General features: G+C 52.4%; 1 protein-coding gene across 2 annotated transcripts in view; it reads left to right on the top strand.

Moving 5' to 3' along the window:
• Positions 1–22,196, top strand: part of LOC140393982 (DNA damage-regulated autophagy modulator protein 2-like) — a 396,903-nt gene that overhangs the window by 34,939 nt on the left and 339,768 nt on the right. For both annotated transcript variants that reach the window (XM_072480700.1, XM_072480701.1), the window contains exon 2: positions 9,733–9,927. In XM_072480700.1, the coding sequence (XP_072336801.1) occupies positions 9,797–9,927 (131 nt within the window). In that variant the 5' untranslated portion in view covers positions 9,733–9,796. The remainder of the gene's footprint in view (positions 1–9,732; positions 9,928–22,196) is intronic.

Genomic DNA, 22,196 nt, shown 5'->3' with positions numbered 1-22,196 from the left:
GTGGAGGTGTGGGCTTAAGTAGGGTGCTCTTTCCAAGAGCCAGTACGGACTCGATGGACTGAATGGCCTCCTTCTGCACTGTAAATTCTATGATTCAATTGAGCACTTTCCTGGTAAGGGCCTGCCTTTGCAAGTTGAGATCTTGTACATAGCGTGTCGGCTATCCCAGTGTTTTTCAAATGTTTTTTCCTGGGACCCACTTTTGCCAACCGGCTGACATCTGGCCGCTGGCTGAACTTCGTGGCCCACACCGGCCGACCTTCGCAACACACGCCACGTTCGCTTACCTTTAATGTGAAAGGGAAGCCTGCTTGGTCCTCATGATCTCTCACTCCAATCAGGTTCACAGCAGGACAGGGCACTGCACATATCAGAGTTACAGAGTTCAGCCAGTTCCTTTGTGCCATCTACATCTTTGTGCAAATGACTTCCGGTGATCAGGATGTGCTGATCGGGCACAGGTGTCTCTCCTTCTGGAAGTTAGAATTTGGCACATTAAGCCCTAAAATAGGCTACTGAATTTGTGTTTACGCCCCCTCCTCCCCAAGATCACCACAGCTACCGAAAAATGCTCACAAACTATTCTCGGGGCCGAAAAGACGGCAGGATCAGTAAGAGCTTGGATACGAAGGGAGGTCCGATGACGAGCAGGCGGAATGGGACGCAGTCGAGGCACATGGCAGACTACAAAATGGTAGAACTCTTGTGAGTACTGACAGGCAGAGATCTGGGCGTGCATGTCCACCGATCACTGAAAGTGGCAACGCATGTGGATAAGGTGGCCAAGAAGGCATACGCATGCTGGCCTTCATCGGTCGGGGCATTGAATATAAAAATTGGCAAGACATGTTGCAGCTGTACAGGATCTTAGCTAGGCCTTGTTTGGAATATTATGTACAATTCTGGTCGCCACATTACCAGAAGGATGTGGATGCTTTGGAGATGGTACAGAAGCGGTTTACTAGGATGTTGCCTGGTATGGAGGGCATTAGCTATGAGGAGAGGTTAGATAAACTTGGTTTGCTCTCACTGGAACGACGAAGGTTGAGAGGCGACCTGATAGAGGTCTACAAGATTATGAGTGGCATGTACAGAATGGATAGTCAGATGCTCTTTCCCAGGGTAGGAGAGTCAAGTTCGAGGGGACATAGGTTTAAAGTGCGTGGGGAAAAGTTTAGAACAGATGTACACAGAGGGTGGTAAATATATGGAACGCGCTGCCTGGGTAGGTAGTAGGAGCAGGTACGATAGTAGCAGTTAAGGGACATCTAGACAAATATATAAATAGTGTGGGAATGGAAGGATACGGACTCCATAAGTGCATACAGTTTTAGTTTAGGCAGATACCATGGTGGTACAGGCTTGGAGGGCCAAAGGGCCTGTCCTGTGCTGTATTGTTCTTTATTCATTGTTCAATCATAGAATCATAGAATTTACAGTGCAGAAGGAGGCCACTCGGCCCATCGAGTCTGCACTGGCCCTTGGAAAGAGCACCCCACTCAAGCACACACCTCCTCCACCCCATCCCCTTCACTCAGTAACCCCAATTCGCCTTTTCTTTGGACACTAAGGGCAATTTAGCTTGGCCAATCCATCTAACCCGCACATCTTTGGACTGTGCATTCAAGTAACACAAAAATTCCTAAAGCACAGAGACACATCAAACGAGAGATGATGGCAATGGTGAAGGCAGCACCCCTTTCAAGGTGGCGCTGGAAAAGACAGAGCAATGGCTGGAGGCACAAGAGATAACCATCAGGGAGCTGGAGAAAGCAGCAACCAACCAGAGCGAATGGATCGCCTCTGGAAATGGAGATATAAGGTTGGGGGTGGCCCAGAGAACACTGAAAGGGAATGTTGAGGACCAGGACAATTGGTAGCTGGCTAGGTGGCGCACATGGCAACAGCAGAAACAAGTACACCAAGGACAGCCATCTTGGATGGCCCCCCCAAACAAAGGAAAATCCCAGAGTGCAGTGGCCCGTCCACGTGGCGAATATGGCGACAGCGGCCACCTTGGATGGCTCCTGGACATAAGGAAATCCTGGAGTTTCGGGGGCGCACCCACAAGGTAAGTCTGGTTGACCCCGCAGGAGGGGGGGGGGTGGTCAGAAACCCCCCATCGGGATAGTCACCCAGTGAAAAGATCCAGAATCTTCGCCCAACTGAAAAGTCTGAGGGCCGATGTTATCTTCCTTCAAGAGACACACCTGAGCGGGAAGGACCAACTGTAGTAAGAAAGAGTTGGGTGGGACAGACTTACCAATCATGCTGTGGGCCGAGGGCTAAGTGGGTGACCATACGGCTCAAAAGACGACAGCCTTCATGGCGACAAAGATGGAGGACGGTGTGTCATGGTTGGTGGTGCCCTGGAAGCGGCACCAGTGGTCCTCGTAAACGTGTACGCTCCCAACAGAATTCATAAAGAAAGTCATGGCAGAAATCCCTGACATTGACTCACACCGACTCATTATGGGGTGGGTAGGGGAGAAAGATCCAGTCCCAAATCAGGATAACTATCAAACATGGCGAGAGAGTTGAACACATTCATGGAGAAGATGGGGGCATAGAAACATAGAACATACAGTGCAGAAGGAGGCCATTCGGCCCATCGAGTCTGCACCGACCCAGTTAAACCCTCACTTCCACCTTATCCCTGTAACCCAATCCAAGGCAGCAGACCCCTGGAGGTTCACCCACCCAGAGGAGAAGGTGTTCTTCTCCAAGGTACACAGGTACTCCAGGATTGGCTTCTTTGTAGTGGGAAGGTGGTGCTTCCAGGGATAGTGGGAGCAGACTACTCCGCAATAGTAATCTCTGACCATACTCCACACTACATGGATGTGAGGTTGGAGATGGGCCAGGCACAATGCACCCCCCCATGGAGACTGGGCAGGGCCCTCCTTGCCGATAAAACATTCTGTGAACTGATGTCACAAGCCATAGACGAGTACATTGCCAGCGACCAGAATGGAGAGGTCTCACCCTCCACCTTCTGGGAGGTACTGAAGGCTGTGATAAGGGGAGAAATTATTGCATTCAAAGTGTGCAATAATAGGAAGGAGAGGGTGGCTAGGCAACAGCTAATTGACTCCATACTGGAGGTGGACCGGCGATATTCTGAGGCCCCGACTGTGGAACTACTGGCAGAGAGGAAAAAGCTACAAATGGACTTTGGCCTGCTCTCCACTGGAAAAGCAGTGCACCAACTCTGGCAGGCACAGGGGACAATATACGAGCATGGAGACAAAGCCAGTTGCCAGTTGTGAAAGCAGGCAGTCATGAGGGAAATAGCCGAGGTAAAAGACATGAGTGGCTAGGTAGTTGCAGAGCCAGAACAGATCAATGAAGCCTTTGCAACCTTCTACCAGGAGCTGTGCACCTCCGAGACCCCTGGGTCACTGTCCGTGTGGAGTTTGCACATTCTCCCCGTGTTTGCGTGGGATTCGCCCCCACAACCCAAAGATGTGCAGGCTAGGTGGATTGGCCACACTAAATTGCCCCTTAATTGGAAAAAAATTAATTGGGTACTCTAAATTTATTTTTTAAAAAGAACTGAGGGAAGTCATGGAGAACATTAACTCCATACAGGTGGGGAAGGCGCCAGGGCTGGACGGATTCCTGGTGGACTTCGAAAAAGATACGTGCCCACACTTCCGGGAGATATTTGCATACTCACTAGCAAGGAATACCTTGCTGCCAACATTGCCTCAGGCCTCAATATCGCTCATTCCCGAAAAAGATACAGACCCAATGGAGTGCGGGTCCTACAGTCCTATCTCACTCCTTAACACCTGCCGATGGCCCTAGCGTGGCGGCTGAAGAGCTACGTGGTCGCAGAGGATCAGGCGGGCTTTGTCATGGGCAGGCAGCTAACTGCGAACATCAGCCGCCGGCTGAACGTGATAATGTCCCTATCCGAGGAGAGAACACCAGAGGTGATCATCTCCCTGGACGCAGAAAAGGCCTTTGACAGAATCGAATGGAAGCACCTCATAGAGGTACTGAACCGGTTTGGGGTTGGGCCAGGGTTCAGCTCTTGGGTGGAACTACTATAGCGGAACTACTACAACTACTACACGCTGAGCGTACAGACAAACACCACCAGCTCTGGGTACCTCTGGCTGCACAGAAGCTGGGATGCTCGCTATGCCCCGCCCCTTCCCCCTCATCCCACCCCTCCCCCATCTCACCCCCCATCCCATCCCCCCCCCATCCAGCCCCTCCCCTTCATCCCCCATCCCATCCCCCCTGCCCCCATCCTCACATCCCATCCCCCATCCCATCCCCCCTCCCCCCAATCCGATCCCCCCCCACTCCCCCCCTCCACTCGCCCCCACTCACCCCCCTCCACTCCACCCTCCTCCCCTTCCCCTCCCGCTCCTCCCCTCCCCCTCCCGCTCCTCCCCTCACCCCTCCTCCCCTCCCCTTCCTCCCCTCCCCTCCCCCATCTCCCCTCCACTCCCCCCTCCCCTACCCCCTCCCCATATTCCTCCCCATCCCCCATATTCCTCCCCATATCCCCGCCATCCCCCATATCCCCCCATCCCACATATTCCTCCCCATCCCCCATATTTCTCCCCATCCCCCATATCCCCCCACCCCCATCCCCATATCCCCCATCCCCCATATCCCCCCAATACCCTCCCATTCCCCAAATCCCCCCATCCCTCATATCCCCCATCCCCCATATTCCTCCCCCATATCATATATCCCCCCAAACCCCCATCTCCCCATCCCCCCCTCACCCATATCCCTCCATCCCCATATCCCCCATCACCCATATGCCCCCATCACCCATATGCCCCCATCACCCATATGCCCCCATCACCCATACCCCCCCATCACCCATACCCCCCCATCACCCATATCCCCCTCCCATCACCCATATCCCCCTCATCAGCCATATCCCCCTCATCAGCCATATCCCTCATCAGCCATATCCCTCATCAGCCATATCCCTCATCAGCCATATCCCCCCATCAGTCATATCCCCCCATCAGTCATATCCCCCCATCAGTCATATCCCCCCATCAGCCATATCCCCCCATCAGCCATATCCCCCCCATCAGCCATATCCCCCCATCAGCCATATCCCCCCATCAGCCATATCCCCCCATCAGCCATATCCCCCCATCAGCCATATCCCCCCATCAGCCATATCCCCCATCAGCCATATCCCCCCATCAGCCATATCCCCCCATCAGCCATATCCCCCCATCAGCCATATCCCCCCATCAGCCATATCCCCCCCATCAGCCATATCCCCCCATCAGCCATATCCCCCCATCAGCCATATCCCCCCATCAGCCATATCCCCCCCATCAGCCATATCCCCCCCATCAGCCATATCCCCCCATCAGCCATATCCCCCCATCAGCAATATCCCCCCATCAGCCATAACCCCCCATCAGCCATATCCCCTCATCAGCCATATCCCCCCCATCAGCCATATCCCCCCATCAGCCATAATCCCCCCATCAGCCATAATCCCCCCACAGCCATAATCCCCCCACAGCCATAATCCCCCCCATCAGCCATATCCCCCCCATCAGCCATATCTCCCCCATCAGCCATATCCCCCCATCAGCCATATCCCCCCATCAGCCATATCCCCCCATCAGCCATATCCCCCGTCAGCCATATCCCCCGTCAGCCAGATCCCCCGTCAGCCATATCCCCCGTCAGCCATATCCCCCCGTCAGCCATATCCCCCCATCAGCCATATCCCCCCCATTAGCCATATCCCCCCCATCAGCCATATCCCCCCATCAGCCATATCCCCCCATCAGCCATATCCCCCCATCAGCCATATCCCCCCATCAGCCATATCCCCCCATCAGCCATATCCCCCCATCAGCCATATCCCCCCATCAGCCATATCCCCCCCATCAGCCATTTACCCCCCATCAGCCATTTACGCCCCATCAGCCATATCCCCCCATCAGCCATATCCCCCCATCAGCCATATCCCCCATCAGCCATATCCCCCATCAGCCATATCCCCCATCAGCCATATCCCCCATCAGCCATATCCCCCATCAGCCATATCCCCCCATCAGCCATATCCCCCCATCAGCCATGTCCCCCCATCAGCCATATCCCCCCATCAGCCATATTTCCCCCCATCAGCCATATTTCCCCCCCATCAGCCATATCCCCCCCATCAGCCATATCCCCCCCATCAGCCATATCCCCCCCATCAGCCATATCCCCCCCATCAGCCATATCCCCCCCATCAGCCATATCCCCCCCATCAGCCATATCCCCCCCATCAGCCATATCCCCCCCATCAGCCATACCCCCCACCAGCCATATCCCCCCTAATATCCCCCTTAATATCCCCCCCAGTGTCCTCCCAATAACCCCCCCAATATCCCCCCAATATCACCCCCTCCCCCCCAATATCACCCCTCCCCCAATATCACCCCTCCCCCCAATATCACCCCTCCCCCCCAATATCACCCCCTCCCCCCCAATATCACCCCTCCCCCCCAATATCACCCCACCCCCCCCAATATCACCCCCTCCCCCCCCATACACCCCTCCCCCCCATATCACCCCCCTCCCCCCCATATCACCCCCCTCCCCCCCCAATATCACCCCTCCCCCCCAATAACACCCCCACCCCCCCAATATCACCCCCACCCCCCCCAATACACCCCCTCCCCCCCAATATCACCCCCTCCCCCCCAATATCACCCCTCCCCCCAATATCACCCCCTCCCCCCAATACACCTCTCCCCCCAATATCACCCCCTCCCCCCCCAATATCACCCCCTCCCCCCCAATATCACCCCCCCCAATATCACCCCCCCCAATATCACCCCCTCCCCCCCAATATCACCCCCTCCCCCCCAAATCACCCCCCTCCCCCCAATATCACCCCTCCCCCCCAATATCACCCCCCTCCCCCCTCCAATACACCCCCCCTCCCCCCTCCAATATCACCCCCTCCCCGTCCAATATCACCCCCTCCAATATAACCCCTCCCCCCCAATATCTCCCCCCCCAATATCACCCCCCTCCCCCCCAATATCACCCCCTCCCCCCAATATCACCCCCTCCCCCCCAATATCACCCCTCCCCCCCATATCACCCTCTCCCCCCCAATATTACCCCCCCCCCCAATATCACCCCCTCACCCCCCCAATATCACCCCCTCCCCCCCAATATCACCCCTCCCCCCCCAATATCACCCCCCCCCCAATATCACCCCTCCCCCCCAATATCACCCCCTCCCCCCCAATATCACCCCCTCCCCCCCAATATCACCCCTCCCCCCAATATCACCCCTCCCCCCCAATATCACCCCCCCCCCCCAATATCACCCCCCCCCCCCAATATCACCCCCTCCCCCCCCCCAATATCACCCCCTCCCCCCCCCAATATCAGCCCCCCCCATATCACCCCCTCCCCCCCCAATATCACCCCCTCCCCCCCCCAATATCACCCCCTCCCCCGCAATATCACCCCCTCCCCCCCCCAATATCACCCCCTCCCCCCTCAATATCACCCCCCCCAATATCACCCCCCCCAATATCACCCCCCCCAATATCACCCCCTCCCCACAATATCACCCCCTCCCCCCAATATCACCCCCTCACCCCCCCAATATCACCCCTCCCCCCAATATCACCCCCTCCCCCGCCCCCAATATCACCCCCCCCCAATATCACCCCCTCCCCCCCCAATATCACCCCCTCCCCCCCCCAATATCACCCCTCCCCCCCCAATATCACCCCCCTCCCCCCCCGAATATCACCCCCTCCCCCCCCCAATATCACCCCCCCCCAATATCACCCCCTCCCCCCCCCAAATATCACCCCCCTCCTCCCCCAATATCACCCCCCCCAATATCACCCCCCTCCCCCCCAAATCACCCCCTCCCCCACCCCAATATCACCCCCTCCCCCCCCCAATACACCCCTCCCCCCCAATATCACCCCCTCCCCCCCCCCAATATCACCCCCCTCCCCCCCCCAATATCACCCCCCCCAATATACCCCCCCCAATATCACCCCCCTCCCCACAATATCACCCCCCTCCCCCCAATATCACCCCCCTCCCCCCCCAATATCACCCCTCCCCCCCCAATATCACCCCCTCCCCCCCCCCAATATCACCCCCCCCCAATATCACCCCTCCCCCTCCCCCCCCAATATCACCCCCCCCCCCCATATCACCCCCACCCCCCCAAATATCACCCCCCCCCAATATCACCCCCCTCCCCCCCCAATATCACCCCCTCCCCCCCCCAATATCACCCCCTCCCCCCCAATATCACCCCCTCCCCCCCAATATCACCCCCCCCAATATCACCCCTCCCCCTCCCCAATATCACCCCCTCCCCCCCCAATATCACCCCCTCCCCCCCAATATCACCCCCTCCCCCCCCCAATATCACCCCCTCCCCCCCCCAATATCACCCCCTCCCCCCCAATATCACCCCCTCCCCCCCCCAATATCACCCCCTCCCCCCCCCCAATATCACCCCCTCCCCCTCCCCAATATCACCCCCTCCCCCCCCCCCAATATCACCCCCTCCCCCCCCCCCCAATATCACCCCCTCCCCCCCAATATCACCCCCTCCCCCCCCCCCAATATCACCCCCTCCCCCCCCCCCAATATCACCCCCTCCCCCCCCCAATATCACCCCCTCCCCCCCCCCACCCAATATCACCCCCTCCCCCCCCCAATATCACCCCCCCCCCCAATATCACCCCCCCCCCCCCAATATCACCCCCCTCCCCCCCCCCCAATATCACCCCCTCCCCCCCCCCCCAATATCACCCCCTCCCCCCCCCCAATATCACCCCCCTCCCCCCCCCCCAATATCACCCCCTCCCCCCCCCCAATATCACCCCCTCCCCCCCAATATCACCCCCTCCCCCCCCCCAATATCACCCCCCCCCCCAATATCACCCCCCCCCCCCAATATCACCCCCTCCCCCCCCCCCAATATCACCCCCTCCCCCCCCCCAATATCACCCCCTCCCCCCCCCAATATCACCCCCTCCCCCCCCCCCAATATCACCCCCCTCCCCCCCCCCAATATCACCCCCCCCCAATATCACCCCCCCCCCAATATCACCCCCTCCCCCCCCCCCCCCCAAATCACCCCCTCCCTCCCCCCCCCCCCAATATCACCCCTCCCCCCCCCCAATATCACCCCTCCCCCCCCCCCCAATATCACCCCTCCCCCCCCCCCCAAATCACCCCTCCCCCCCCCCAAATCACCCCTCCCCCCCCCCCGAAATCACCCCTCCCCCCCCCCCCCGAAATCACCCCTCCCCCCCCCCCCCCAAATCACCCCTCCCCCCCCCCCCCAAATCACCCCTCCCCCCCCCCCCCAAATCACCCCTCCCCCCCCCCCCAAATCACCCCTCCCCCCCCCCCCCCAAATCACCCCTCCCCCCCCCCCCCCCCCCAAATCACCCCTCCCCCCCCCCCCCCCCCCCCCAATATCACCCCCTCCCCCCCCCCCCCCCCCCCCCCAATATCACCCCCTATCAGCCACCCAGATTCACAGAGGGTTAAAGAGCTCGAGCGAGGAAGATCTGTTTCCTGTGGGTGGAGGGAGGGAACACTGACAAAGTGAAACTGATTTGTGTGTTTGTATTAAACTTGCTGTCGAGTTGGGCAGGCTCGCAGTTTCGGTGTTGTGTCTGCATTGTCCTGATTTCAGAGTCACTGGAAAACCTGGCCAGCTCTTTATCTTTATCCTTGCAGACTCTGTTTTGGGAGTTTGAAGCCGGGCGGCTGATCGGAGGTTCCGAGCCCTGGGCCAGCAGAGATGTGGTGGTTCCAGCAGGGGATGAGCTTCTTTCCAGCCGCACTGGTCATTTGGTCAGCGGCTGGCATCATCCTCTCCTTCATTACGGCCGTCCTGCTCCGACACATCGACTCCTTGGTGCCTTACATCAGGTCAGTAAGAACCTCGAAACAAAACGAGTTGCGCCCACCCACCCGGCTGCGAGAGGCACAGCCCCATTTCAACACAATTTACTAACTGCTGACTTGCCCCATGGCAGTTAGCACCTGACCAAAGGTCACTGACCTGAAACATGAATCCCCTCCCCACTGCCCGAGTTCCTGAGACTTTTCAGTGTTCTCTGCCTTGTTGCAAATTTCTAGCACCGGCGGGATTTTGCTGTTGAACCTCTACCTGTGTTCCGAGCCTTTCTCCGGGAATTCCCCCGCCCAACTCAAAAACAGTAAAACTTTTTCCAAATGGTCTTGTGTTCTTTAAAATGGAACTCCAATATTATTGATTTTGACTGAGATTTTGAACGCTTTGAATTGTTTTTATCTGATTGTCTTGTAGCCAATTCAATTCTTTCTGGCAGGAAATGTAGATCAAGCCAATTAGACTCATTGACATTCTTCCAGTTTGGGGCAGTGAAGGTACACATGCAATGAACAAAGAACATTACAGCGCAGTACAGGCCCTTCGGATCTCGATGTTGCGCCGACCTGTGAAACCACTCGAAAGCCCATCTACACTACCCTTATCATCCATATTGTCTATCCAATGACCATTTGAATGCCCTTAGTGTTGACGAGTCCACTACTGTTGCAGGCAGGGCATTCCACGCCCATACTACTCTCTGAGTAAAGAACCTATCTCTGACATCTGTCCTATATCTCCCCTCAATTTAAAGCTATGACCCCTCGTGCTAGATATCACCATCCGAGGAAAAAGGCTCTCACTGTCCACCCTAGCCAATCCTCTGATCATCTTGTATGCCTCAATTAAGACACCTCTTAACCTTCTCTCTCACAAAAACAGCCTCATGTCCCTCAGCCTTTCCTCATAAGATCTTCCTTCCATACCAGGCAACATTCTGGTAAATCTCCTCTGCACCCTTTCCAATGCTTCCACATCCTCCCTATAATGCGGCGACCAGAATTGCACGCAATACTCCAAATGCAGCCGCACCAGAGTTTTGTACAGCTGCAACATGACCTCATGGCTCCGAAACTCAATCCCTCTACCAATAAAAGCCTTCTTAACAACCCTCTCAACCTGGGTGGCAACTTTCAGGGATCTATGTATATGGACACCAAGATCTCTCTGCTCATCCACACTGCCAAGAATCTTACCATAAGCCCAGTACTCTGTCTTCCTGTTATTCCTTCCAAAATGAATCACCTCCCACTTTTCTGCATTAAACTCCATTTGCCACCTCTCAGCCCAGTGCTGCAGCTTATCTATGTCCCTCCGTAACTTGTAACATTCTTCCGCACTGTCCACAACTCCACCGACTTTAGTGTCATCTACAAATTTACTCACCCATCCTTCTACGCCCTCCTCCAGGTCATTTATAAGAATGACAAACAGCAGTGGCCCCAAAACAGATCCTTGTGGTACACCACTAGTAAGTGGACTCCAGTCCGAACATTTCCCATCAACCACCACCCTTTGTCTTCTTCCAGCTAGCCGATTTCTGATTCAAACTGCTAAATCACCCTGAATCCCATGCTTTACTGAAATCCATATACACCACATCAATTGCTTTACCCTCATCCACCTGTTTGGTCACCTTCTCAAAGAACTCAATAAGGTTTGTGAGGCACAACCGACCCTTCACAAAACCATGTTGACTATCTCTAATCAAATTATTCCTTTCCAGATGATTATACATCCTATCTCTTAAAACCTGTCCAAGATTTTGCCCACAACAGAAGAAAGGCTCACTGGTCTATAGTTACCAGGGTTGACTCTACTCCCCTTCTTGAACAAGGGGACATTTGCTATCCTCCAGTCTTCTGGCACTATTCCTGTAGACAAAGCATGGACTATCTGCTGCAAACCACCGACAGTCGACAGTCGCATCTTTAGTTTCTGAGATTATTTGGCACCCTGTATTGTCCGTAAACTTCAGGTCACCCACATCACGGGAAGGCACGGTGGCACAGTGGTTAGCACTGTTGCCACGCAGCTCTTGGTCCCGGGTCATGATATCCCGGGGGCCATTGATAGAGGGCCCCCCCCCCCCAGCGATTCTCCGGGCAAAACTGGTCGAGTTCCCGCGGTTCTAACCACGTATTGCCAGTCGGGAACCTCGGTTGGTGGCTGCGGACTCAGTCATCTCGGGGTCATTGTCGATGTCGGCCCGGGGTCCGAGTCCATCATGGCACACGGCGCGGCCACTGCAGACCGCCTCCGTGCGCATGCACGGACTCCCGACCGGAAGTGCGGGGCACGTATCCGCAGCCAGAGCTGCGAGAAACCACTCCGGGGCCCTGCCAGCCCCTTGCAGGTAGGAGAATCACTCTGGACTTTTTTAAGGATAATGAAGAGTGAAACGCCAGCGTTGTTACGCCGGCGTGGGGACATAGCCCCATTTTTGGAGAATCCGGCCCCTTGTCTTCAAAGTCTTTAAAACTCCAGTTAGCCCCCAGAAATCACAGCCTTTTTGAAGAGAGCTTTCCAGATTTCCAAGAGCCTTTGTGTGAGAAACCTGGGACATTTGCTCAGTGAAGTTGATGCTCATCATTCCTTTTCTCTCAAGACTTTCTCTCCTCTGAGCCCTGCTCACAGCGCGGGTTTACAGCCAACCCCTCACCTGTGTGGACAATATTTATACTGCAATGAATATTAGGAGAGATCCACAGGAGGAAGGGGAAATCGCAGCCGAGATCCATCAGTGCTCAGGGGATTTTTCACATGCCTGCTTTTCTGTCGGGATCATTGGGTGGCGAGGGAGCGTGCCTGACTTTTCCTACTCAAATTCATGAGTACTGAGGTTAACTGTGATACATCAACTGCTGGCTGCCCCTTTGAAGATCTGTCATCTCAGCACAGACCAAGGATAGATCCAGAGATCTCCCTGGTCACTAAGACTGGATGTCTAATTACAAACAAAATACTCTGGAATCTGGAGATCTGAAATAAAAACAATAAAATGCGAGAAAAAGTCAATAAGGTCTGTTTCCAACACTTCTGTTTTTATTTCTGGATTGTCCCTTTAAGCAGAAGGACTTCTGAATTGGTGTTTTATTTAGTGACTGCTAATTTCAGTCTTTTTTATGTGAAATTGGGAGACCGAACAAATCCTTGAATTTAAAGGTTTTTGAAATTATTTGACAGGCTGAGTGTGTCACTGGCAAGGCCATGGATCTTGCACATCCCTAATTGCCCTTGAGAAGATGGTGGTGAGCCCCCTTAGAGAATAGAACTGGGGGAAATAATTATAGAATAGAATCCCTACAGTGCAGAAGGAGGCCATTCAGCCTATCAAGTCTGCACTGACCCTCTGAAAGAGCACCCTACCCAGGGTCAGGCCCCCCACCCCTATCCCCAGCTCTTGGTCTGTAGGCCGTAGGTAACAGCACCTCAAGCACAAATAGAACAAAGAACAACGGAAAGTACAGCACAGGAACAGGCCATTCGGCTCTCCAAGCCTGAGCCGACCAAGCTGCCCGTCTAACCTAAAACCTTCTACACTTCCGGGGGGGGGGGGGGGGGGGGGGGGGGGGGCAAATGGAATGCTAGCTTTTATTTCAAGGGGGCTGAAGTATAAAAGTAAAGAGGTGTTGCTGAAACTGTATAAGGTACTAGTGAGGCCACACTTGGAATACTGTGTACTGTTTTGGGCCCTGATTTGAAGGAAATATATATTATCGTTGTAGGCAATGCAGAGGTGGTTTACTCGGATTATCCCGGATATGGAAGTCCTTGCCATATGAGGAAAGATTAAACATGTCTGGTCTGTCTACCTTGGAGTTCAGAAGAATGAGAGGTGATATGATTGAAACATATAGATTCTTAGCAGGTTAGACAGGGTAAATGTTGGGAGAATGTTTCCTCTCATGGGAGAGTGGAGGACCGGAGGGCATAGTCACAGAATAAGGGGGATTTGAGGATGAATTTCTTCTCTCAACGAATGGTGAGTCTTTGGAATTCTTTATCCAGGAAGCTATGAAGGCCAAGTCCTTGAACATTTTCAAGGCTGAGATTGGTAGGTTTTAAATCAGTCAGGGAATTAAAGGTTATGCAAAGAAGGCAGGAAAGTGGATTTAGCGAGTATTAGATCAGCCATGGAATCATAGAATTTACAGTGCAGAAGAAGGCCATTCGGCCATCGAGTCTGCACTGGCCCTTGGAAAGGGCACCCTGCTTGAGCCCACGCCTCCGCCCTATCACCGTAACCCAGTAACCCCACCTAACCTTTTGAACACTAAGGGCAATTTAGTATGGCCATTCCACCTAACCTTTTTTTCATAAATTTAGAGTATCCAATTCATTTTTTCCTGTTAAGGGGCAATTTAACGTGGCCAATCCACCTACCCTGCACATCTTTGGGTTGAGGGGGTGAAACCCACGCAAACACGGGGAGAATGTGCAAACTCCACATGGGCAGTGACCCAGAGCCGGGATCGAACCTGGGACCTCGGTGCTGTGAGGCAGCAGTACTAACCACTGCGCCACTGTGCTGCCCCCAATCCACCAAACCTGCACATCTTTGGACTGTGAGAGGAAACCGGAGCACCCGGAGGAAACAAACGCAGACACGGGGAGGATGTGCAGACTCCGCACAGACCGTGACCCAAGCCGGGAATTGAACCCAGGACCCTGGCGCTGTGAAGCAACCGTGCTAACCACTGTGCTACCGTGCCCCCGTGATCTTATTAAGTGGTAGAGCAAGCTCACAGGGCTGAATGGCCTACTCCTGTTCCTATTTCTTATGGTCTTTTGATCTTCTTGAACCACTGCTGTCCATGTAGTGTCAATATGCCACAGGGCTGTTAGGGAGGGCGTTGTAAGTGGATTTAATAGAGCCTGCCCAGCTGCAATCAGACAGCACAGTCTGGAATCATTTCAAGCACTCAGAGTGTTCCTAAGTACTCCTTTTTGGTGTAATATTGTTTTTGGTGGCGGTAAATCCTTTTCAAAAATGCAGTCAGACTAATACAGAAGGCTGAGGAAAGGGCGAATCAGTCGGACCCAGACAGGATGCACGGTGAAAGCAAATTTAGAATTGAAGCTGTTAAACACTTCCCTTTCTGTCAAAGTGACTGTTTAGGACACAAATATCTCTTCATCTGTTTCTATCGCTGCCTCTCTTCAGTTTCCCATAACTCTTGCTGCCTTTCCAATATGTTCCCTCCGTGACTTGTTCCCTCTCCCTGTTTTACTCGGGATTAGTCTCTTTTGCTGACAGCGTGTAACAGCCCAGTTTATCCCTTTCCCTTTTTTATTTTAACATTTTTCACACTACAGTTCATAGAATCCCTACAGTGCAGGAGGTCGTTGGCCCATCAAATCCACACCGACCCTCCAAAAGAGCACCACCTTGACCCACACCCCCACCCTATCCCCATAACCCCACCTAACCTTTTGGATGCTGTGGGGGCAATTTAGCATGGCCAATTCACTGCACATCTTTGGACTGTGGGAGGAAACTGGAGCACCAGGAGAAAACCCACACAGCCACAGGGAGAAAGTGCAAACTCCACACAGACAGTCACCCAAGACCAGAATTGTCAGGCAGCAGTGCTAACCACTGTGCCACCATGCCACCCCACTTCTCTGGCACCACTTTCATAGCTAAGTGGAATTGGAAGATTTTGATCAAAGCCTTCACAATTTCCATCTTTTTCTACTTTTATGTACTTCTTTATCTATTTTATACAAATGATTTAGGTATGAATGTTGGAGGATTCATCAGTAAGTTTGCGGATGATATGAAAATTGGTGGGATGCTAAATAGTGAGGAGGTTAGCCTTCAATTACAGGAGGATATAGACGGGCTGGTCAGATGGCTGATCAGTGGCAAATGGAATTCAATCTGGATAAGTGTGAGGTGATGCACCTGGACAGGACAAGCAAAGCAAGAAATACATGATGAACGGCAGGACCCTGGGAAATAGCTTGGTGTGCATGCACACCAGTACCTTAAGGTAGCAGAACAGGTGGATAAAATGGTTAACAACGTGGGCAGCACGTTGGCACAGTGGTTAGCACTGCTGCCTCACATGCCAGGGACCCGGGTTCAATTCCTGGGGTGACTGTGGAGTTTGTACTTTCTCCCCGTGTTTGCATGGGTTTCCTCCGGGTGCTCTGGTTTCCTTCCACAGTCCAAAGATGTGCAGGTTAGGTGGGGTTACCGGGTTACAGGGATAGGGTGGGGGAGTGGGCTGAGGTGGAGTGCTCATTTGAAGGGTTGGTGCAGATTAGATGGGCTGAATGCCCTCTTTCTGCACTGCAGAGATTCTATGGATTCAATGGATAGGGTATACTTGCCTTTATTAGCAGAGGCATAGAGTTTAAGAGCAGGGAGGTTGTGCTGGAACTGTATAAAACATTGGTTAGGCCATAGCTAGAGTATTGTGTGCAGTTCTGGAATCCACATTACAGGAGGGATGTGATAGCACTGGAAAGGGTGCAGAGGAGATTTACCAGGATGTTGCCTGGGCTGGAGAGTGTTAGTTATAAAAAGAGATTGGGATTGTTTTCCTTTGAGCAGAGGAGACTGAGGGGGAACATGAATGAGATGTATAAAATTATGAGGGGCATAGATAGAGTGGACTGGAAGAAACTTTTCCCCTTGGTGGAGGGGTCAAAGGCCAGGGGACATAGATTTAAGGTGAGGGGCAGAAGGTTCAGAGGGGATATGAGGGAAAAAAATTTCACCGAGCGGGTGGTGGGAGTCTGGAACTCGCTGCCTGAAAGTGTGGTGTAGGCAGGGACCCTCATGACATACAGAAGTATTTCGATGAGCACTTATGATGCCAATTCAAACAAGGCTATTGGCTAAGTGCTGGAAAATGGGATTAGAAGAGTAGCTGTTTTTCACCGATGCAGATGGGATGGGCCGAATGGCTGTGCTGTAGACCTTTATGTCTGTGACTCTATCCTGTTCAATTACACTATCACCATCCCTATTACTGCTGCATTGACAGCTTCCATTTCCATAGGGAAGACGGGGACAAAATACTGATGTAGGGCACGATCTCTCAGCCTCGTCGCCCCTGATCCGGGACGCGATGACTGACCCGGGACGCGATGAGGCAGTAAATTTCGTGAGGCGCCTCTCGCAAGATTTACCGGCCTCGTCACACCTCGCGAGGTCTAACAAGATCTTGTGAGGTGTCGCGATCTACCTTTTCAAGTGAATCGTTACTTGAATATGCACCGGAGTTACCCAATGCGCAAGCTCTAATGACTTTGCCTCCAATAACATGCCAGGGGCCCAAATGGCATTGTCAGGCTCGCAGGGACACTTCCAGGGTGTCAGGCTGGCATCCTGCCCATGCTGAGGTGCCTTGCCCTTATGAGGTGGGGTATGGGGGGAGGGGGGGGCTCGAGGATCCCCTAATTGGTAAGTTGGGGTGTCCGGAAGCTGCAGCCCAATCTCTTCCTGCACTGGTGAGCTGAGCTGAAGAAATGAGCCTAAGTGCGGCCTTGGCGTGGCATTCCGCGGCGAGGCCCGGAAATAAAGCTGTTTAATTGTGAGGTCGTTCTCGGCGCTGCAAGCACCGGGAATCATCCAACTAAATGTGCCCGGAATGGGACTTTGTTTCATTTCCATTAAATTGCATCTGTGGTGCCTCAGCCTCAAAATTTCCTTTCAGTCTTGAATCGTTACCACCCTTCCTCTGTCTACTCTTTTACTATTTGAAGGCAGAAAAGGAAGAGATAAGACTGATTAGACAGCTGGCACAGACACAATGGGCCTAATGGCCTCCTATGTAATTTCATTCTGTGATTACCCAAGCCGTGTATCCAATTCCGTTCTCCCTCATGCACCTAATCTGTTTGCCCTTAAATGCATTTCTGATGTTCACCTGGCAGTAATTCTAACCACACTGTGGAGGTTGGAGATAGCAGTTTAAATCTCACCACTGCAGCTGGGGAAACTTAAATTCAATTAAATATAGAATAAAAAACCCGTCTCAGAGATGCTGATGATCATGAAACAATGGGCTTGTCATAGAGTCCATCTGGTTCATTTATGCCATTTAGGGAAGGAAACCTCCATTTTGATCCGTTCTGGCCTACATGTGACACTGGATCCAAAGCAGTGTTGTTGACTCTTAATTACCCAAAATGGCCAAGCATATCAAACAGCTACAGCAATGTTCAATCAGAATTTAACCCGACACAGCACCTGCACCTAGCCACACTCTGCCCAGTTGACCCTGCAAAGGCCCCCACACTAAGATTGGAGGGTTAAAATTGAGAGAATAATCCCTTACACTCGTCCAGCAACAACCTGGCTTTGTCTGTAAGCTATGATTGGGTGAGTATGACTGTGTGCCAGACTCCTCCATCACTGTTGCTATATTTATTTGGTTATAAATATGGTGGTTAATAAGGTCGCCTTTCTTAATCCTAATTATGAATGTACGTTCAGAGTCGCCAGGTATCTCTTGATACCGCCACAAGGTTCAACCCAAACACCGATCAAAGAGCCAATACACCAGTTAGTTAGTTCAAAGCCAATTTGCACACCGTATGATTTACTCATGCACAATAACACTAAAAGCTAAATTATCTCGATCACGAACACCTATACTTAACTTTGGGTGCCCACTTAGGTCAGAGGAACAATGGCCGTTGTTCAGATCTGAGGCTGTTGGGTTTGAAGAGGTAACAGGAGTACAGCTAAGGTCGTCTGTCTGGCAGCGAGCGTTGACCTTGAACTTACTTGCTTCTGGTGATGCTGGTGGATGGGTCTCTCCGCTTGAGAGCCGAATCCAAGAGACTGAATCTTTGTCGGGGGCGTCTTCTTAGACTTGGAAGGGCTTCGCGCGCTTTTAGGCGGGCCTTAAACTGGGTCCCAATTAATTGGGCAGCTTCTTGATCATTGTCATCGATCTACACCAATAAAGGGGCGGGGGTGCCCTGATGGCTGAGCGTATCCTAGGTGGCCGTTGGCCTTGCTTTGTTTGTGTCTTTCGGTTGGGGTACTGGCGTCGGGATGTCTGCGACAGTATCGGGTACCTGAGTATTAGTCCTTTGTTCCTCGGAGATGGGCCATCAATATGTTAATCGACACAGAGTTTCGATTCCGTCTGCTAACTGCTTCCCAAATATACATTCAGGCTCTGTGCCTGCTTGTTGCTTAGTATTGTCCACATTTCCCTATATTCTCTGTGAGTGTCCATTTTGTATTCTGAAAGTGGCCATCCCAGATGGCTACATCACCATCCCTTCATATTTCCTGTCCCACCAGCAGGGCAGGCACATTGGTATATGGCTGGGAGGAATTTGCCCTAGGAGACCCCAACTACTGATTGAGCTGGCCATGAGGTCCTGAAGACTGGGACTACCGGGTGTTGAGAGAACCAAAAATGTCCCCCATTACCATCAAACCAGGGGATCAACCCCAATGAAGAGTACAAGAGAGCATGCTAGCAGCAACACCCGGCATACCTAAAAATGAGCTGTCAACCTGGTGAACTTGCAACACAGGACATGCTAAACTGCAGAAGCAGGATGCTACAGACAGAGCTAAATCATCCCAGAAACAACATATCAGATTAGAGCTCCACAGTCCTGCTACATCCAGCTGTGAATGATGGTGGCCAATTAAACGACTGACTGGAGGAAGAGGCTCCACAAATATCCCCATCCTCAATGATGGTGGAGCCCAACATTGATCTTCAACCAGACGTGCTGAGTGAATGTATCCTCCTCCTGAGGTGTCCAGCTTCATGGATGTTAATCTTCAGCCAATTTACTTCACTCCACGTGATATCAAGAAATGTCTGAAAGCACTGGATACTGAAAAAGCTGTGGGCCCTGACAATCTCTGGCAAAAGAACTGAAGACTTGTGCTTCAGAACTAACTGCGCCTCAAGGCAATATTCCAGTCCAGCTACAATATTGGCATATACCCAACAATGTGGAAAAGAGAACAAATTTAATCCAGCCAATTACTGCCCCAGCAGTCTACTCTTGATCATCAAAATAGAATCGTAGAATTTACACTGCAGAAGGTGGCCATTCGGCCCATCGAGTCTGCACCAGCCCTTGGAAAGAGCACCCTACCCAAGCCCACACCACCACCCTATCCCCATACCACAGTAACCCCACCTAAATAGTGATAGAAGGTACCACAACTGTGCCATCAAATGACACTTGCTCCGCAATAACCTGCTCACTGACGCTCAATTTGGTTCTGCCAGGGTCACTCAATTCCTGACCTCATTACAATGTTGATTGAAACATGGACAAAATAGCTGAATGTCAGAGGTGATGTGGGAGTGACTACCCTTGACATGGAATACAGCATTTGACTGAGGGTGGCATCGAGCCTGAGTAAAATTTAAGTAAACGGAAATTGGGGAAAATTTTCCACTGGTTGGAGTGGGTATGTTCATTGATAATTTCACAATGTTTAGCAGCATTCACAACTCATCAGATACTTTTGCAGTTCATGCCCAAATACAGCAATACCCAGGCAACATTCAGGTGTGGGCTGATAAGTGGCAAGTAACATCCATGCCACACAAGTGCTAGGTAATGACTTTCTCCAATAAGAGAGAATCTAACCATTGCCCCTTGACATTTAACAAAGAACAACAAAGAACAAAGAAATGTACAGCACAGGAACAGGCCCTTCGGCCCTCCAAGCCCGTGCCGACCATGCTGCCCGACTAAACTACAATCTTCTACACTTCCTGGGTCCGTGTCCCTCTATTCCCATCCTATTCATGTATTTGTCAAGCTGCCCCTTAAATATCACTATCGTCCCTGCTTCCACCACCTCCTCCGGTAGCGAGTTCCAGGCACCCACTACCCTCTGCGTAAAAAACTTGCCTCGTACATCTACTCTAAACCTTGCCCCTCTCACCTTAAACCTATGCCCCCTAGTAATTGACCCCTCTACCCTGGGGAAAAGCCTCTGACTATCCACTCTGTCTATGCCCCTCATAATTTTGTAGACCTCTATCAGGTCTCCCCTCAACCTCCTTCGTTCCAGTGAGAACAAACCGAGTTTATTCAACCGCTCCTCATAGCTAATGCCCTCCATACCAGACAACATTCTGGTAAATCTCTTCTGCACCCTCTCTAAAGCCTCCACATCCTTCTGGCAGTGTGGCGACCAGAATTGAACACTATACTCCAAGTGTGGCCTAACTAAGGTTCTATACAGCTGCAACATGACTTGCCAATTCTTATACTCAATGCCCTGGCCAATGAAGGCAAGCAGGCCATAGGCCTTCTTGACTACCTTCTCCACCTGTGTTGCCCCTTTCAGTGACCTGTGGACCTGTACTCCTAGATCTCTTTGACTTTCAATACTCTTGAGGGTTCTACCATTCACTGTATATTCCCTACCTGCATTAGACCTTCCAAAATGCATTACCTCACATTTGTCCGGATTAAACTCCATCTGCCATCTCTCCGCCCAAGCCAGAAGCAGGGCTATGATGCACATGCCACCGATCTGGAAATGCTATCCTCAGCAGACACGGTCAGGATCAAGTTACCGAATGGTGGGTGGTCTGCTCCGGCTGTCGTTGTTCGACAGGCTGCGCCCTGATCCTATCTCATACATATGGCTGATGGCTCCATTGTGCGAAGGAATCGAAGAGCACTGCAAAATGTTGCTTGCCCACAACCACTTTCCCCTCCATTTCCACATGTCCAATTGCCACCTCCAGACACCTCGAACCACGAGGCCACCAGTCGTGCCTCCCACCCGCCTGTCAAGACACCGTCATCCCCTCCACCCCTCCGGCGGTCGACGAGGATCTGACGCAAGCCTCAGAGACTGGACCTATGAGCATCTGTATTCCTCAGTCAGTCACATTAGACAGACACATTCACATGTATATACATCTTTTTAAAAGAAAGGGGGGGAGATGTCATGATATGCAAACATGCAACCAATGAACACTCAGAATAGGACACAACCAATGGGCAGTCAGGGCACTCAGAGGTGGCATCACCACAAGGGGGCATGACATAAACACTATAAAAGGGATGAGGCACTCACTCACGCCCTGCCTCTTTCCACAGACAGACATCTAGAGAGTTAGACAGGATTGATCAGCAGCATCACACCCCAGCACGTGGCTGAGAGCAAGCTGGTACAGTTAGACTGAGTTACTACAGTTAGATTAGCAGAGAGTCGAACTCATTTGAGAACTGTGTTAATAGTTCAATAAACACATTGAACTCATTTCAGAGTCTGGAGCATCCTTTAGTTAAGACTGCATCAAGTAGCAACCTG

Source organism: Scyliorhinus torazame, chromosome 17, assembly GCF_047496885.1.
Source record: "Scyliorhinus torazame isolate Kashiwa2021f chromosome 17, sScyTor2.1, whole genome shotgun sequence".
Classification (NCBI taxonomy): Eukaryota; Metazoa; Chordata; class Chondrichthyes; order Carcharhiniformes; family Scyliorhinidae; genus Scyliorhinus; species Scyliorhinus torazame.
Note: the sequence above shows the minus strand (reverse complement) of the source record. Positions and strands in the feature narration are given on the sequence as shown.